The sequence below is a fragment of the Macrotis lagotis genome, chromosome X (genome assembly GCF_037893015.1).
Source record: "Macrotis lagotis isolate mMagLag1 chromosome X, bilby.v1.9.chrom.fasta, whole genome shotgun sequence".
Classification (NCBI taxonomy): Eukaryota; Metazoa; Chordata; class Mammalia; order Peramelemorphia; family Peramelidae; genus Macrotis; species Macrotis lagotis.
The window spans coordinates 210089185-210105476 of record NC_133666.1 but is presented as its reverse complement, the minus strand read 5'-3'; the positions used below and the strand labels follow the sequence as shown (position 1 = coordinate 210105476).

General features: G+C 36.6%; 1 protein-coding gene across 1 annotated transcript in view; it reads right to left on the bottom strand.

The window, feature by feature from the left end:
- The window catches only part of ISOC1 (isochorismatase domain containing 1), a 37821-nt gene extending 22639 nt beyond the window's left edge, over positions 1-15182 (bottom strand). Inside the window, exon 1 of the mRNA XM_074205671.1 lies at positions 14847-15182. Coding sequence (XP_074061772.1) covers positions 14847-15167 — 321 coding nt within the window. The 5' untranslated portion in view covers positions 15168-15182. The remainder of the gene's footprint in view (positions 1-14846) is intronic.
- Positions 15183-16292: the final 1110 nt, after the last annotated feature.

The following is a 16292-nucleotide window of genomic DNA, read 5'->3' as shown; positions in this document are numbered from 1 at the left end:
CTCTTTGCAATCCTATTTGGGGTTTTCTTGGCAAAAATACTCTCTAGTAATCTTTTGGCTCCAAAATCAGTAGAGTTTGCCATTTCCCTCTCCAGTTCATTTTATAAATGAGGAAACTAAGGCAAATAGGTTAAATGATCACCCAGCTGACATAGCTAGTAAGTGTCTGAGAGCTAGTAAGTGTCTGAGACAGTATTTGAATTTTCCTGACTCCAGGCCTGGCATTAATATTACCTGGTTTTTTATGTTTCTATTAGACCAGCTACTTAGGAAGTGTTAGGTTCCTGCTGGCTAGCCTATCCTTAGGCAGGAAAACACTGAAGGGGCGGGAGACAAGGAAGACAAGATCTCCAGAATCTCCTAGATTTCCAAGATCTCCTTTTATCAAACCAAATACAAGTGCTTAAATATCCTTCCTAGTCCCTGGTCCACTCCCACTCCTGTGGTACTCTCCAATCAACCAGTAAAACAGTGCTCCCGCGCTAGAGGACATCAAGGGATGAAATTTTACAGTATTGTCACACACAACAGTCCTTACACTGGTTGTCAACAGAGAGAGCTTTTACTAATTGCCAAGTTTTTGTATTACAGGATTTTTGTATTACAGGATTAACAAGAAGATTCATTAACCTTTACAGTTACTTTGAATAACATTACTTTTAAGTTTATAAAGTTCTTTTTTCATGATATTTATAGGAAATAAGTCAATAAAATTCACTTATATTTCATAAATCAATCTCCTTTAATTATTGTTTCCCCATGAAAATTTTTTTAAACCTTTCCCTCTAATTAGCATGTAACATGGAAATTTATTTGTCCTGTGTATGATAACGATATTATTTATTAAAAAACTTTAAGGGTTGATGCCATAGTAATCTTTATTCTTTGTGCATAATAGGTTCTCAATAGTCATATGATAGATGAATGAATGGAATCTTCAATTTAATATAATAAACCAAATATAATTAAATTTAATAGTTGCAAATGTAAAAAGTCAGACTTGTAAATTTGTCAATCAAGTATCCAGTAAGGGGGTAGGGGAAAGAGCTAGGCTGCAACTCAGGAGTAACTGAGAAAATAGGGGCGTGTTAGAAAATAAAGAAACCCTAAACATCTATAAATACCTCAGCAAAGTTCTAAAAATACAATCAAAGAGTCAATTAGATTTTAAAAAAGCAAGGGAAAATTCCTGCAGGCTTTCTATACATTCTAAATTGCACAAAAAGACTGCCAGAATCTTGTGGAGAATGTCTAGAAAGAAACAAACCAGAATAAAAGCAATGAACTGAAAAGGAACCCAGGCAGCACTGCCAGAGGTACTTGAGAAGACAGGGCCAGGGCAGAACTTGGGAAGCAAACCCCTGAGGATTTGAGTTAATAACTGATTGGGGACTGTGCCAGGGGATGAAACATCAAGAAGAGGTAAACCCTCAAGTAAAGCCACTAGAATCCTGAGGTCGAACCCAGTAAGTCTGACATAAAATGGGATCACCCATCTAGGACCAAAAAGGGACCTACCTAAGAGTATAGGTAGCAGCTAAATCTGACCTTCCAAAACAAGTCCAAATGATAAGATTAGAGATAGGAATAAGCAGAAGAAAATGCCAAACAATGAATAAGTATCATAGACTGAGAAATCCAAGAGGTAAAGAGGGAAGAAGAAACTTTACTAATCCATGTTCGCAGAGAAATGAAGTCCCACAAAAAAGGAGTATAATAATATCAGGAAGAAATGAAATAAAAGATAAAGTGAAATAATATATTGGAAGGGTAAAGGGCAAGGAAAATTGATGATGCCTTAGCACAGAGAGTGGTAAAGTTTACCATCTACACAAACAAAAGAATTGTACAAATGCAAACATTTCTGATAGTTCAGGCAATAAGAATTAACCTTTCTATTTCAACACCAGACCTCTACTGCAGTGTCATCTGCCTGGAGCTTCCTAAACAAGGAGCATCTATCTTCCCAGGATGTCTGTTTTAGAGGGAGTCTCAGACCAGGAAACCTTCATCCTCTTTCTGGTTGTGCCTCTGATTTTCAACACCATGGCCCTTCAAGAATACTTTTATTTCTTCATACACATAAACACTTCAGCTTTTCGGCTCCCTTCTGTGTACTGTATTCTGTGGTTAGGATGTAAACTTTCTTTTTGCTTATATTTTTATCACTGGCATTATTTCACAAAGTGCCTGGGATATAACAAGCAGTTAATAATTGTTGCCTCATCTTGTCTTAAAACAAAATCAAAAGGAGAGGGAGAAAGACAGTCACTCTACTATGCTCTCTTCTCTAACCCTCTTGGTCTATGGAAAGCAAAAAATATAAAGAATTCACCAAATCACTTGATGAAAGAAACTTCAAGATGAAAACTCCAATGTATGTTATAGCCAAAATCCAGAATTATAAAAAAAAAATGCAGGTGAACAAAAAGAAAAAGATCATGTATCAAGGAACCACAGTAAGTATCATAAAGGACTTCATAGCTGCCACTGTAAAGAAGAGAGTTTAGAAATCAAACTCAAAAAAGCAAAAACAAATAAGTAAATAACATAAAAATTTGTAATCAAGAACAACCTATTCAACTAAATTGAGTGTGTATGTGTGTGGGGGGGAGTGGCAGTGGAGAAAGTTTATGGAAAAAAAGAAAGAAAAGATTTCCAAGCATCCCTGATGAAAAGGCCAAAATGGTATAGAAATTTGAAAAGGCAAAAGGAGAAGACAAGAGAATTCATGGACCCACACAATGATGAAGTATTGTTTTAAAGGGAGAAAAGAAACAAGGATATCTTCAGATACTTCAGGTCAGAGAAAAAGTTCAATCAGATAATCAGATAATAGAAGACCTGGGGGTGGTTTTGTTCAGTTTTGATAGTCTTAGGAGAAGAAGGAAAAGGGGGGGGGGGGAAGGAAAATACTGAGGGAAAAAGTAGGAATCAAACAGAATATTTCTATCACACAGAACATTCTAGGGGTTCATGAAATAAAGAGTAAACAAGCCACTGAATCAGAAACTGGAAGGCTGAACACATACACATTTAGGGAACTGTAATTAGCAAAACAAATTTTCATGTCCTATAGTGAAAGTGTGAAAGGGGTACATAAGAAAAGAACTAGTGAAAACCTGAGGTGGGGGAATGGCAAAGGGAAAAGAAACAAGGCAAGAAATCAAAACAAATAGCTTCAGTTAGAAATCCCCAATGTTAAACTATTCTCTTTCAACACTTTCTTGTAAAAGGAGGAATAGAGGTCAGAGTGGAAGATAAGATGAAAAAGTACAAGAGGACTAGATGTGAATGTGAATGGGATGAACTCAACACAAAATGAAAAAAGACAGGGAATGGAGTAGTAGGCAGAGTTCAGATATGTTACATACAAGGAAAAAAAATACTTGAAACGTAAAGGTTCATATAGAAATTTAAAAAGGAATTGGAGTAAAATCAGTTATGCTTAAGGTGGACTGGAAACACCAGAGGCAGCAATGGTTTCAGATAACACAATGTAACAAAAATGGTAGATAAAGAGATAAGCAAAGAAACTGTTAAAGGCACAAGAGAAAAGAATATTAATACTTAAAAAATATTTTCACCAACTTTCAAACATCTAAATGCTTAAAAGAAAAATTAACCAAAAATTAATTAATTGCAGGGAGAAATAACTAAGTATGTTAGTGAGGAAACTCAATGTATAACTTTCAAAGCAGGACAAATATAACAAAAAATAAACACACAAAAAAGTTAAGAACCTGAATATAGAGTAAGTTAGATGTTAGATTTCTGATGATTAGTGAATGATATTAGATTTTAAGCTCCCTGTATTATTTCATTCTTTGTACTTATATCTTCTGTACATAGCACAATTCCTGACAAATAACAGGTATTTTAAAAAACTGATCTTATTGATGAAGACAAAGGAGTTTACAGATTTTTTCAGTCGAGAATAGCCAATTTACAAATACTAACAATCCACTGGGACGTAAAAATTTAACAAATACAAAAAACAAAATATATTAAACATACATTTCCTTTTCAGACTACAATGTATTGTTATATTTAATAAAGGACTTTGAAAGAAAGGATCAAAATTAATTGGAGATTAAATAATTTAACCTGAAAGAAATGTTTAGTCAAAGATAAATCATGGAAACAATATAAAATTTCATCTGAGAAAATGGCAGTAATGAAATAATAAACCAAATGAAGATAAAAAAGTCTTTGGGGGAAACTTTTATGTTACTAAATACTAATTAACAAAAGAAAGAAATTACAGAATAATGAACTGATCATGCAACTAAAAAACTGACAGAGAATCAACTAAAAATCCTCAATAAAACACCAGAAGAAATTCTGAAATAGCACAAAAGAGATTTAAAAAAAAAAAGAAACCAATAGTGAACTGAAAAATAAATAAACTGATAAAAGCAGGAAGAAGAGCACTGGCCTTGAAGTCAGAAAGATAGGAGTTTGAATCCTGCCTCAGACATTTTAACATTTACTAGCTGTGTGACATTGGGCAAGTCACTTAACCCTGACTGCCTGCCTCCCATCCAGGGTCATCTCCAGTTGTCCTGATCATACTAGCCACTGGAACCAGATGACTTTGGAGGAGAAAGTGAGGCTGATGACTTAGAATAGCATCCCCTCACACAAATACAGTCATGAGGTTGTCCTTGCATCACTTCCCTGATGTCATGGTCTTCTTTGAAAATGAAGGATAAACATCAGGGAGAAAAAATGACTTTTACAGAAAGATGAATTTGAGAATCAAGAGATTTGTAGCAGGATAGAGTCAAGATGACAAAGAAAATTCAAAGACTCAGTCAAGGAGTCACCCAAGTTCTCCCACCAAATTTCCCCTCAAACAATATCAAAATAATGCCTCAAAACAAATTCCAGAGTGACAGAAGCAAACAATGATGAAATGAATTCCCAAGACAATGGTCAGAGGAAAGATCTGTCTCAGGAGGCTGAGAGTGAAGCATTGTCTAGCCCAGTAGGTCATGGCCAAGCCACCAGGAAGGAAGGCCCAGGGGTGACTTATTATTGAATCGCCTGAAAACCATAATCAGAAAAAGGGCCTAGATATCATATTGCAAGAAAGTATCAAGGGAAATTGCCCTGATATCCCAGAATCAGAGGGTAAAATAGAAACAGAGAAGGTACTAATCACCTTCTGAAAGATATTCCAAAATGAAAACTCCCAAGAATATTATAGCTAAATTACAGAGCTCCCTGATCAAGGAGAAAATATTACAAGTAACAGGAAAAAAAATTCACATAATAAGAAGTCATAGTCAGGATAATACAAGATTTATCAGCTTCTATATTAAAGGTTCTGAGGGCTTGAATGTGATATTCCAGAGGACAAAGGAGCTAGGATTTCAACCAAGAAGCAAATTACAACTCAGAAACACTGAGCATAATCCCTCAAGGGGGAAAAATGAACATTTAATGAAACTGAGGTCTTTCAAGCATTCTTGATAAAAAAAAAAGACCAAAGTTGAATAGAAAATCTGACTTTTAAAAATGATGTAAATATAAGAAGGTTAAACAGGTAAGAGAAATACAGAATCAATAAACTGTTTCCATTCCTATATGGGAAGATAATATTTATAACCCTAAGAATTATGAGGTCAATTGGGAGTGTACATAGAAGTATGTGAATTGACTATGATGGGATGATATTAAAAAATTTAATGAATTAGAGAATTTGATGAGAGAAAGTAGAAAAGTAAAATTAATTCACATAAAAGACACAGGAGGAAGCTTTTACAGAAGGGGAAAGAGAAGATGCAGGCAATGCTTGAACCTTATCTTAGTCTTTTCAGAACTGGCTCAAAGAGAAAACAGTAAACACACTCTGTTGAGTATAGAAGTCTAACTTACAATATAAGTGGACATATTAACATTCCATTCTTAGAATTAGATAAATATAACCATAAAAGAAATAAGAAAGAAGTTAAAGAGATGGATAGAATTTTAGGAAAATTAGATATAATAGACTGAAGAAAACAGAATAGAAATTGAAAGGAATATTCCTGTTTCTCAGTCACACATGGCACCTACACAAAAACTGACAATGTCTCAAGTAAATGCAGAAAAGCAGAAATATGAAATGCATCCTTTTCAGATCACAATGCAGTAAAAATTATATTCAAAAAAGGGCAATAAAAACAAGTTAAAAATTAATTGGAAACCAAATAACTATCCTAAAGAATGAATGCACCAAAAAAACAAATCATAGAAATAATCAATAATTTCATTAAAAAGAATGATAACAAGGAGATGACCACCAAAATTAATGGGATACAGACAAAGCAGTACATAGGGGAAAATGTGTATCTCTAAAGACTTATACTGATAAAGTAGAGAAAGAGCGCATCAATGAACTGGAAGTGCTACTTAAAAAACAAATTAAAAATCCCCAATTACTCACCAAGTTGGAAATCCTAAAAATCGAAGGAGAGATTGACTCTGAGAAAAAGAAAACCACTGAAATAAAATCAGAAGCTGGTTTTATGGGGAAGGTGGGGGTGGAAAATAAAACATAAACCATTAACTAATTTGATGAAAAAATTAGGAAGACAAAATTCAAGTATTAAAAATTAAAAGGGTGAATTCACCACCAATGAAGAGGAAATAAGTAATTATAAGAAGATATTTCATTCAATTTACATGCCAACACATCTAACAATCTAAGTGAAATAAATGAATATTTACAAAAATATAAATTACCCAGATTAACATAAAAAATAGAACACTTAAATAATTCCATCTTAGAAAAATAAATTGAATAAGTCATTAGTGAGCCCCCTAACAAAAAAGCCCTAGGACAGACTGATTTACAAGTGTATTCTACCAAACATTTAAAGAACAATTAATCTCAATACTTATATAGGATTTGGGGAAAATATTCGGTATCCCACTAAATTCCTTTTATGACATAAATTTGGTTCTGAAACCTAACCCAATAAGAGCTAAAACAATGAAAGAAAACTATAGACCAATTTCCCTAATGAATACTGTTGCAAAAATTTTAAATAAACTATTAGCAAGGAGATTATAGTAATATATGACAAAGATCAAATACTATGATCATGTGGGATTTATTTATACCAGGAATGCAGGGCTGGTTCAATATTAGGAAAAATATCAGCAAAACTGACCAGATTAGTAACATAACAAAAAAAAAATTGTATGATTTATTTTTCTTGGGGTTTTTTTGTCTGTTTTTTCTTTTAAAACATGATTAACATGAAAATTTGATTTGCATTACTCCACATGTATAACCTTTATCAAATGGGAAGGAGAGTGGGAAAAAATTTGGAATTTAAAATTTTTCACTTGTAATTGGAAAAAATAAAATATTTGAGAATTTTTAAAAAGAAATTTGAGGCAAGTAGACCAAACATGCAGCTGCTACAATAATCCAAGAGAAAGCTAATGAGGGCATGAACTACACAGATGCTAGGGAATGAAGAGATTATAAAGTGTTGTGAAGATAGAAACACCACTGAGACTGAAAATAACAAGAAACAATAAGGCAAGACACATCAGCACTTTGTTAGTTCAGATTCAAAGCTATCATGAAAAAAAGAATTTATAATTTTACTGAACAGTTAAAAAATTTACTTAGCCCTAATGTTGCATATTAATATGCAAACAAGGATAAAGGAGCAATTAGCTTCACCTGTTATTGAAAAATTCGCCCACCCCAAATTGTGAGGGGTAAGAGGAAGAAGAGAGAGTTGGAAACTATGTATTGATTCTAACATAGTGTGAGAATCATAAATCAGGCATGCTACCCAGATTATGAGCCTGGGTGATTGGGATGATGTCACCCTAGAGAGTAATAGGGAAATTCAGAGGGTTTGTCAGTGGAAATAAGAAGTTGTTTTAGAAATGTTGAATTTAAGATGTCTATATGACAATCAGTTTAAGACAATAAAGGAGGCAAATGGAAGTGTGAACTAGAGGAAGGAGGAAAAGGTGATGTATGGAGGTATTATCTGTATGGAGATTTTAATCCGTGGGAGCTGAGATTACCTAATGAGATAGTATTAGAGAGAGAAGAGGAGTCAGGATAAAGTCTTGGGAAACATCCTCAGTTAGGACATGACAGCAAAGGAAACTAAGAAAGAGCAGTTGGTGAGTCAGGGAGCTAGAGGAGATTAGTATCACAAAAAAAAAAACAAGAGAAAAGAGAATATTCAGAAGGAAAAGGTGATCTACATTATCAAATGCTGAAGACATATTAAAAGATGGTGGTGAGTGGAAAGAACCAGAAAGGCAGCACCCTATTAGTTCAGGTTCATGTTGGAATGAAATGGGGCACTTGTAAGTCATTGAATATTTCAGTTAAAAAAAGAGAGACAATTAGAGTCATATGGTTTGTTGCAGATAAAGGCTGATGGCTGTCAAGCATTATATAATGCATTAGGAAAATTATTATTTTTCTTTTTTAGTTTTTGAAAGGCTATGGGGTTAAGTGGCTTGCCCAAGGTCACACAGCTAGGTAATTATTAAGTGTCTGAGGCCAGATTTGAACTCAAGTACTCCCGACTCCAGGACTGGTGCTCTATCCACTGCGCCACCTAGCCTCCCAGAAAATTATTTCTGATCTGAACTTTAGCACTAAGTACGTGTGACTTGGATCAAGTTACAATATCATTTTCCCAGTTTGTTAAAGTAAACTAGTATCCAAAGTTTCTTCTAGAATAAAAACTTCTATGATTCTATTGGCAGAGAAAACAGGAAAGGAAAACATGGCCACTGAAATATAAATATTTCTATACTGGGTAAGTCATAGAATATTAGAATTGGTAGGGATGTTCAAATTCATGCAATTCAATAACCTTTTTATATTTAAGGAAACTAAAGTCAACTGCCTTAACCAAGTTCACATAAATTAACATAATAGAGATTAGAATATAGGCCTTCTAATCCCTTGTTTGTATTGTTCCTAGATAATGTTCAATTACAAGGCATCAGAACAAAGCTTCTCAAAAGCTAAACTATAGACTACTGGCTTAAGACAGCCAGAACAAAAAAGCAGATTGCCCAGTTGCCGCATATTTCCTCATATATAGCCCATTAGTTTGCAACAGACCTAAAATAGGTCAAGAAATTCAATTAGATATTACAGACTTCACTAGACATCATCTAGGAAAAAATAACAATTTATCTGGAAGAACAAAAGAACAAGACTATCAAAGGATTAATGGGAAAAAATTCAAAAGAAGGTAGCCTAGTCATACCAGATCTAAAACTATATTATATAGCAGCAATTATTAAAACTATTTGATACTGGCTAAGAAATAGTGGTAGATCAGTGGAATAGCCTAGGTTCAGAAGACACAATAGCAAATAACTATAATAATTTACTGTTTGATAAACCCAAAGACTTCAGCTTCTGAGATAAGAAATCACTATTTGACAAAAACTTCTGTGAAAACTAAAAAATAGTATGGGAGAAACTAGACAAATAGGCCAATTAGAACTATTTATAGTCAAATAAAACTGCTCTGTAATTATTAGAGAATGCAAATTAAAACCCTGAAGTACCACCTCATATCTATCAGATTGACCAATATGACAGAAAAGGGAAATGATTAATATTGGAGGGGATGTGGGAAAACTAGGATATGAATGCTCAGTTGGTGGAGTTGTGAACTTATCCAACCATTCTGGAGAGCAGTTTGCAATATGCCCAAAGGACAATAAAACATTTATCTAGCAATACCACTACTAGGTCTATATCCCAAAGAGATCACAAAAATGGCAAAAAGACTCATATTTACAAAAATATTTATGGGACCTTTTTTTTTATAGTGGCAAAGAACTGAAAATTGAGGAGATGCTCATCAATTGGGATATGGCTAAACAAGTTGTGGCATATAATTATAAATTATTGCTCTACAAGAAAAGAGGAGCAGGCAGATTTCAGGAAAACCTGCAAAGACTTATATGAAATGATGTTGAGTGAAGTGAACAGAACCAGGAAAGCACTGTACACTTTAATTGCAACATTGTATGATAATTAACTATAGTAGACTTAGTCCTTTTCAGTAATACAGTGATCAAAGACAATTCTAAAAGACTAGGGATGGTAAATGTCATTCACATTCAGAGAATCTTATATGCAGATCAAAGCATACTATTTTCACTTTTTCTAATTTGGTTTTTATTTTTTCAACTTCTTACAGTTTTCCCTTTTGTTCTTAATTCTTCTTTCACAGTGTGACTAATATGAAAATATGTGTAATATGTAATGTATTTGCCTATATTAGATTACTTGTTATCCTAGGATAAGGGGAGGGAAGGGTGGGAGGAAGAAAACTTTACAAAAATTAATGGTGAAAATTATAATTGGAAAAATAAGTATTTTTTTTAAAAGGTCATCTAGAATCCGAAGGCAAAAAAGGAAAGGGAGTTGCTAGCAAAGTCAGTGCAATTACAGGATAATCTCAAAGCGGGACCAAAAATTGGCTAGAGACAAATGTAACCTCCAAAGTTCTGTATCTGAAAGAATCAAGATCCATATTACCCTCCCCGCCAAAAAAGGCCAAAGGGGGTCAGGAAAGTCCCATGTTGGGGCCTTTGGAAGTACCGGAAAGTAGAAAGTAGGGCAAGTAATAAATGCACTATCAATATTGTCAGAGGAAACTACTAGCCCAGGCAAGCAAAAAATGCAGTATCAATATATTCAGAGACTAGTCCAGGCAAGTGATTCTGTGCAATTACAGCATGATTTTACAGTGGGACCAGAGATTGGGTAGAGACAAACATAACCTGCAAAACTCCATATCTGAAGGAACAAGATCCAGATTAGTCAAAAAAAAGTCCAAAGGTCCATAAGGCCCATGATGGGGTCTTTTGGATGTACCAGAAAGTAGCAAGTAGGGCAAGCAATAAATGCAGTATCAATATATTCAGAGGAGATTAGGCCAGGCAAGTGTTCCTGAGATGTGTCCTCAGATGCCATAGAAAGACAGAAGATTAGAGCAGGGGTCAACATTGGAACCCTAATGCCCCCAGGCAAGACCAAGCAAGACTGACCACTTTTTCCCCAAAAGCATACCCAAAGCACCAATTCAGGAAGCAGGGAAGAATAAATAGAAACACAGCAATATAAAAAAATACTTCAGGGGGTGGCTAGGTGTCTCAGTGGATAAAGCATTGGCCCTGGAGTCAGGAGTACCTAGGTTCAAATCTCATCTCAAACACTTAATATATTATTACCTAGCTGTGTGGCCTTGGACAAGACACTTAACCCCATTTGCCTTGCAAAAACCTAAAAACAAAAACAAAAACAAAAACCCAAAATACTTCAAATCTAGAGATCCCTAAAATAGGAGAGAATAATTCTCTATAACAACTTTAAGCAGAGATTCTGAGAAAAAAAAAATAGACTTTCCAAAAGAACTACATGAATACCTAGAAGAAAGCAAGAGATTTTAAAAAAATTAAAATGTCTAGAGAAAAAATGAAAGGAAAATTTATATTTTATTAACATAAAGTGGTAAACCTTATCCCAGAAATAGACTTTTTTGGAAACTAGAATCAAACAAAAATGATAAAAAACAAAGTCTGTATAAATGAAAACTTGCTCATACCTATGAGACCCCGCAGAAAAAGAATTTAATAATTATCTCCTGAAAGAGGCTCTAAAAGGAAAAGTCCAAAAATCTAAACTCATCAAAGAAAAAATAGTGGTTGGTGGAGCTATGAATCAGTACAACCATCTGGAAAGAAATTTAAATTATTTAAAATGCTGCAACTTTTGACCCAGACCAGAAGAAAGTGCCCAAATATATCAAGATATTTATAAAAACTTTTTTTTTTTTTGGTGATAGCAAAGAACTGGAAACAAAACAGATATACATCAAATGAATAATGGCTATACAAAATGCGGTGTATGAATGAAATAGAATGGTGTTTATCCTTTGGACTCTAAGGGATCAAAAAGACGTCACTATGTCCAGGTCAAGGTACAGTGTGTCCAACTGCGGCTGATCAAGCCAATAAAAAGCTCAGAAAGCTCTACTGCAGGTTGGGGACAAACAGTCCATTTGGAATGGAGATGTCTAAATTTGCTCATCTCACATTTCTATGAAACAAAGTATTTCTATGCTGTAAGGAATGATGAATATTTATGAATAGAGTGAAGCATGGAAAGATTTACATGAACTAATGAAGAGTAAAATAGATATAAAATAAAATAAAATAGATATAAAATAGATAATAGATAATTTAGAAAAATAAGTAAAAAGAACCCCCCAAATCAAAAGTAAATATTGCAAAATTACAAGGAACAAGTATGACTCCAAAGAAAAGATGTAAGACATCCCCCCTTTGCAGAGGTAAGAAGTCCATTGGGTATGGTAAATATATTTTCAGACATTTCTGTGCATTGTTCAGTTTTGTTGATTTTTTCTCCCTTTTTTCTTATTTATTCTTTAAATTAGTATTTATGATATGGAATGGGAGTGGGGAAAAAATTGGGGGTAAATTTAGTGCTGCAACAACAACAGAAGACATGAATAAAGATTTTTTTTTAAAGGAACAAAGGAAAGAGCAAAAAATTAGAATCTGGGGTAGTATCTTAGATTATACCTCTTAAACAATTGGGAAATGGCTGAACAAATGTCATACATGAATATAATGGAATATTCCTAGGCATGACCATTCACAGTGCCATGAATATAATATGAAATGTTTTTTTAAAAACTATCAGAGGGGAGGCTAGGTGGTGCTGTGTATAGAGCACCGGCCCTGGAGTCAGGAGTACGTGAGTTCAAATTGGCCTCAGACACTTAGTAATTACCTAGCTGTGTGGCCTTGGGCAAGCCACTTAACCCCATTGCCTTGCAAAAACCTAAAAAAAAACACAACAAACTATCAGGAATAGCTAATGCATATTAAAGAATTAAAAAACTATAAGCTCAAAAGTTTTTCTAGTGGAAAATGAGTTTCTTTGCATCTTCCTCTAGACTTATCCCAGTCCTGAGTTAAAAAAAAAATTGTTACTGAAAAGGAAAGAAATTCTGTGTACCTCAGCAACTTTTAATTGCTAAGAATACAACTGTAGAAAAAAAGTACAATTTAAATTCAAAACCTAACTTTAAAAATTTTTTAAAGGAATTTTTTAAAAGCAAAATAAGCATCCAGTGATTGTCTCCTACATGTAGGGCATGATTCACAAATCTCAACTGATTCTATGAGGAAGCTTCCCAATGAAATCAAATTTAAAGGAAATATGGACCCATGTGTGTGACTTGGGCACGTTTTGAAATATTTAGTTAAAATGGTTTTCTTGACCACTGATACTTCATAAAATGACACTGGATGATTGCTTTCACAATATGACTTGAGAGTTAACAAAGTGATAACAAATAAACACAAACAAAAAATCTCTGTTCTCTTCAATTGCTACTTTGCTTTTTTTTTTTTTAGGAGTATTTAGGATTGTTTGAATTACTATTTATCCACTGGTACATTCTCCAGGTTCACTTTCTTTTAAGGATAGTTGCTGAGGCATTAGCCATAAAAATGTTTTGACATAAAAAATCCGGTAAGTATTTAGGGCATCATTCCAAGGTTGCCTAAAGAAACTTTCAAAGATGCTGAGAGGAACTTGATAAACCCTAAGCTTCCAGAGCAAGGGAACATTATTTGGTTTAGCAAACCACCTATGCACTTTTTGATCGGGATGCTCAAGTCATGACAGGGCAGAAGAAAGTCAGGGCAGGTAAGAAAGGCCAAAGATTAGTTCAAGAACAGCAGTTCATGTACACCCTTAACAGCAACATGGGGGCGATGTTCAACCTTGATGGACTTGCTCGTTCCATCAAGTGCAACAACCAGGGACAATTTGGGGCTGTCTGCCATGGAGAATTCCATCTGTATCCAGAGAAAGAACTGTGGAGTTTAAACAAAGACCAAAGATTATCACTTTTCATTTAGAAAAAAAAACTGATACCTTATTGTCTGGTCTTGTTATCTCTTATACTTTTATGTTTCTTTCCTTAAAGATATGATTTCTCTCTCATCACAGTCAATTTGGAACAATGTATACCGTGGAAAAATGTAAAGACTGACAAATTGCTTTCTGGGGGGGGGGGGGTGGGGGAGGGGGAGGGAAGTAAGATGAGGTGAAAACTTGTAAAACTCAAAATAAATAAAAATCTTTATTTAAAAAAATAAATAAATAAAGTCTTAGGGAAAAAAAAGAACAGCTGTTCAGAGTAATTGGCAGAGGGTAACTAACGCCTGAGCTCTAAATGCCGGCAAGAAGGGAATTCCACATTTGTTTCATTTGCAACCTAAATGGCTAGTTTCTATCCAATATGCAAAAAAAAAAGAAAATTAAAGTGAAAAAATATAAACCAAGTTGAAGATCAGGTTATCAGAAAATCTTAAAGGCTATTTATTCCAAGTTCTCTCCTCTCTTTCCACCCGTTTCCAACTGCCAAAAAGCAAAAGTTATGACTAATGATTAACACCAGGAAGCAAATTTCACCTAACAACCCTTTTCCAATTAAAAAAAAAACCCAGCTCCTTGGCAGTTTTTGAGGAAAACATAAGGTGAAGCACTACAAAGAAGAAGCCAATTCAAAGGGGCAACGGTTCAACCCCCCCCCCCCCCACACACACACACACACACAAACGCTGGAGGATTAAGTCGAAAGATTTAAAGGCAATTTTAAAAACTGCTCCAGGCGAGCGGCGCTGGGCGGAGCGGGGGTCGCGCGCCAAGGGCCCCCTCCGGCCGCCCCCGCGGCGCGCGGAGCCGCCGCAGCCCGGGGGCGGCCACCTGAGGAGCGGGCCCGCCGGGAGCCGGGTCCTACCTGGATCTGCAGGGGCACCAGGCGGACTTTGCAGCGCTCGCTCACCAGGAAGCCCTTGGGCAGGTCCACGTACTGGCCCCACTCCTCGGCGAACAGCTGCACCACGAATTTGCGGTGCATGTCTATCTGGTCGCCGTACAGGCTCAGGAACTTCTGGGTGAGCAGCTCGTGGCCCGCGCCGTGCGGCACGCTGGCGGGCCGGGCGAACACGGAGAAGCAGAAAAGCACGGGCACGGCCCCGCCGGCGGCCAGGGGGCCCGGGGGCCCGGCCGCGCCGTGCGGCGGGTGAGCCAGCGAAGCGGGCTCGGCCGCCGCCGCCATGTTCCCGGGCAGCTCCGGGCCCGGCTGAGCACGCTCGCGGGAGCTTCCTCCGGCCAAGCCCACGACGCCCGCACACGGCTCCTCCTTTTCCTCCGGGTTCCTGGCCGCCGGGAGAGGGCCGCGGTCTCCTGCTGCCTCCACCTGCTCGGGCCGCCCCCCGCCCCGCGCCACTCCACGCCCACTCGCTTAGGGAGGGCCGGAGGACCCGGGGGGCTGGATCTCCTCCCCGAGGCCACCTGTGCTGTGGGCTCCTCGTCGCTATGGTTTTCTTTTTGCACAAAGGACACCAAAAGATCGCTTGGGATCCCGGCCCCTTTTTGTCCCTGATTTTTGACTTTTGCAAGGCAGCGGGATTGAGGGACTTGTGTTCCGTCTCTTCTTTCCAAGATCTACCATCTAAGAGTTCTTCCTTTTTTTTTCCTAATGCAGAACTAGGCTCCAAATAGCTTGTTGTTACTATTTTTTTTTTTAGGTTTTTGCAAGGCAATAGGGTTAAGTGGCTTGTCCAAGGCCACACAGCTAGGCAATCTTTTTTTTTTTTTTTGCGAGGCAGTGGGATTAAGTGGCTTGTCCAAGGCCACACAGCTAGGCAATCTTTTTTTTTTTTTGCGAGGCAGTGGGATTAAGTGGCTTGTCCAAGGCCACACAGCTAGGCAATTTTTTTTTTTTTGCGAGGCAGTGGGATTAAGTGGCTTGTCCAAGGCCACACAGCTAGGCAATCTTTTTTTTTTTTTTGCGAGGCAGTGGGATTAAGTGGCTTGTCCAAGGCCACACAGCTAGGCAATCTTTTTTTTTTTTGCGAGGCAGTGGGATTAAGTGGCTTGTCCAAGGCCACACAGCTAGGCAATTTTTTTTTTTTTGCGAGGCAGTGGGATTAAGTGGCTTGTCCAAGGCCACACAGCTAGGCAATCTTTTTTTTTTTTGCGAGGCAGTGGGATTAAGTGGCTTGTCCAAGGCCACACAGCTAGGCAATCTTTTTTTTTTTGCGAGGCAGTGGGATTAAGTGGCTTGTCCAAGGCCACACAGCTAGGCAATCTTTTTTTTTTGCGAGGCAGTGGGATTAAGTGGCTTGTCCAAGGCCACACAGCTAGGCAGTCTTTTTTTTTTTTGCGAGGCAGTGGGATC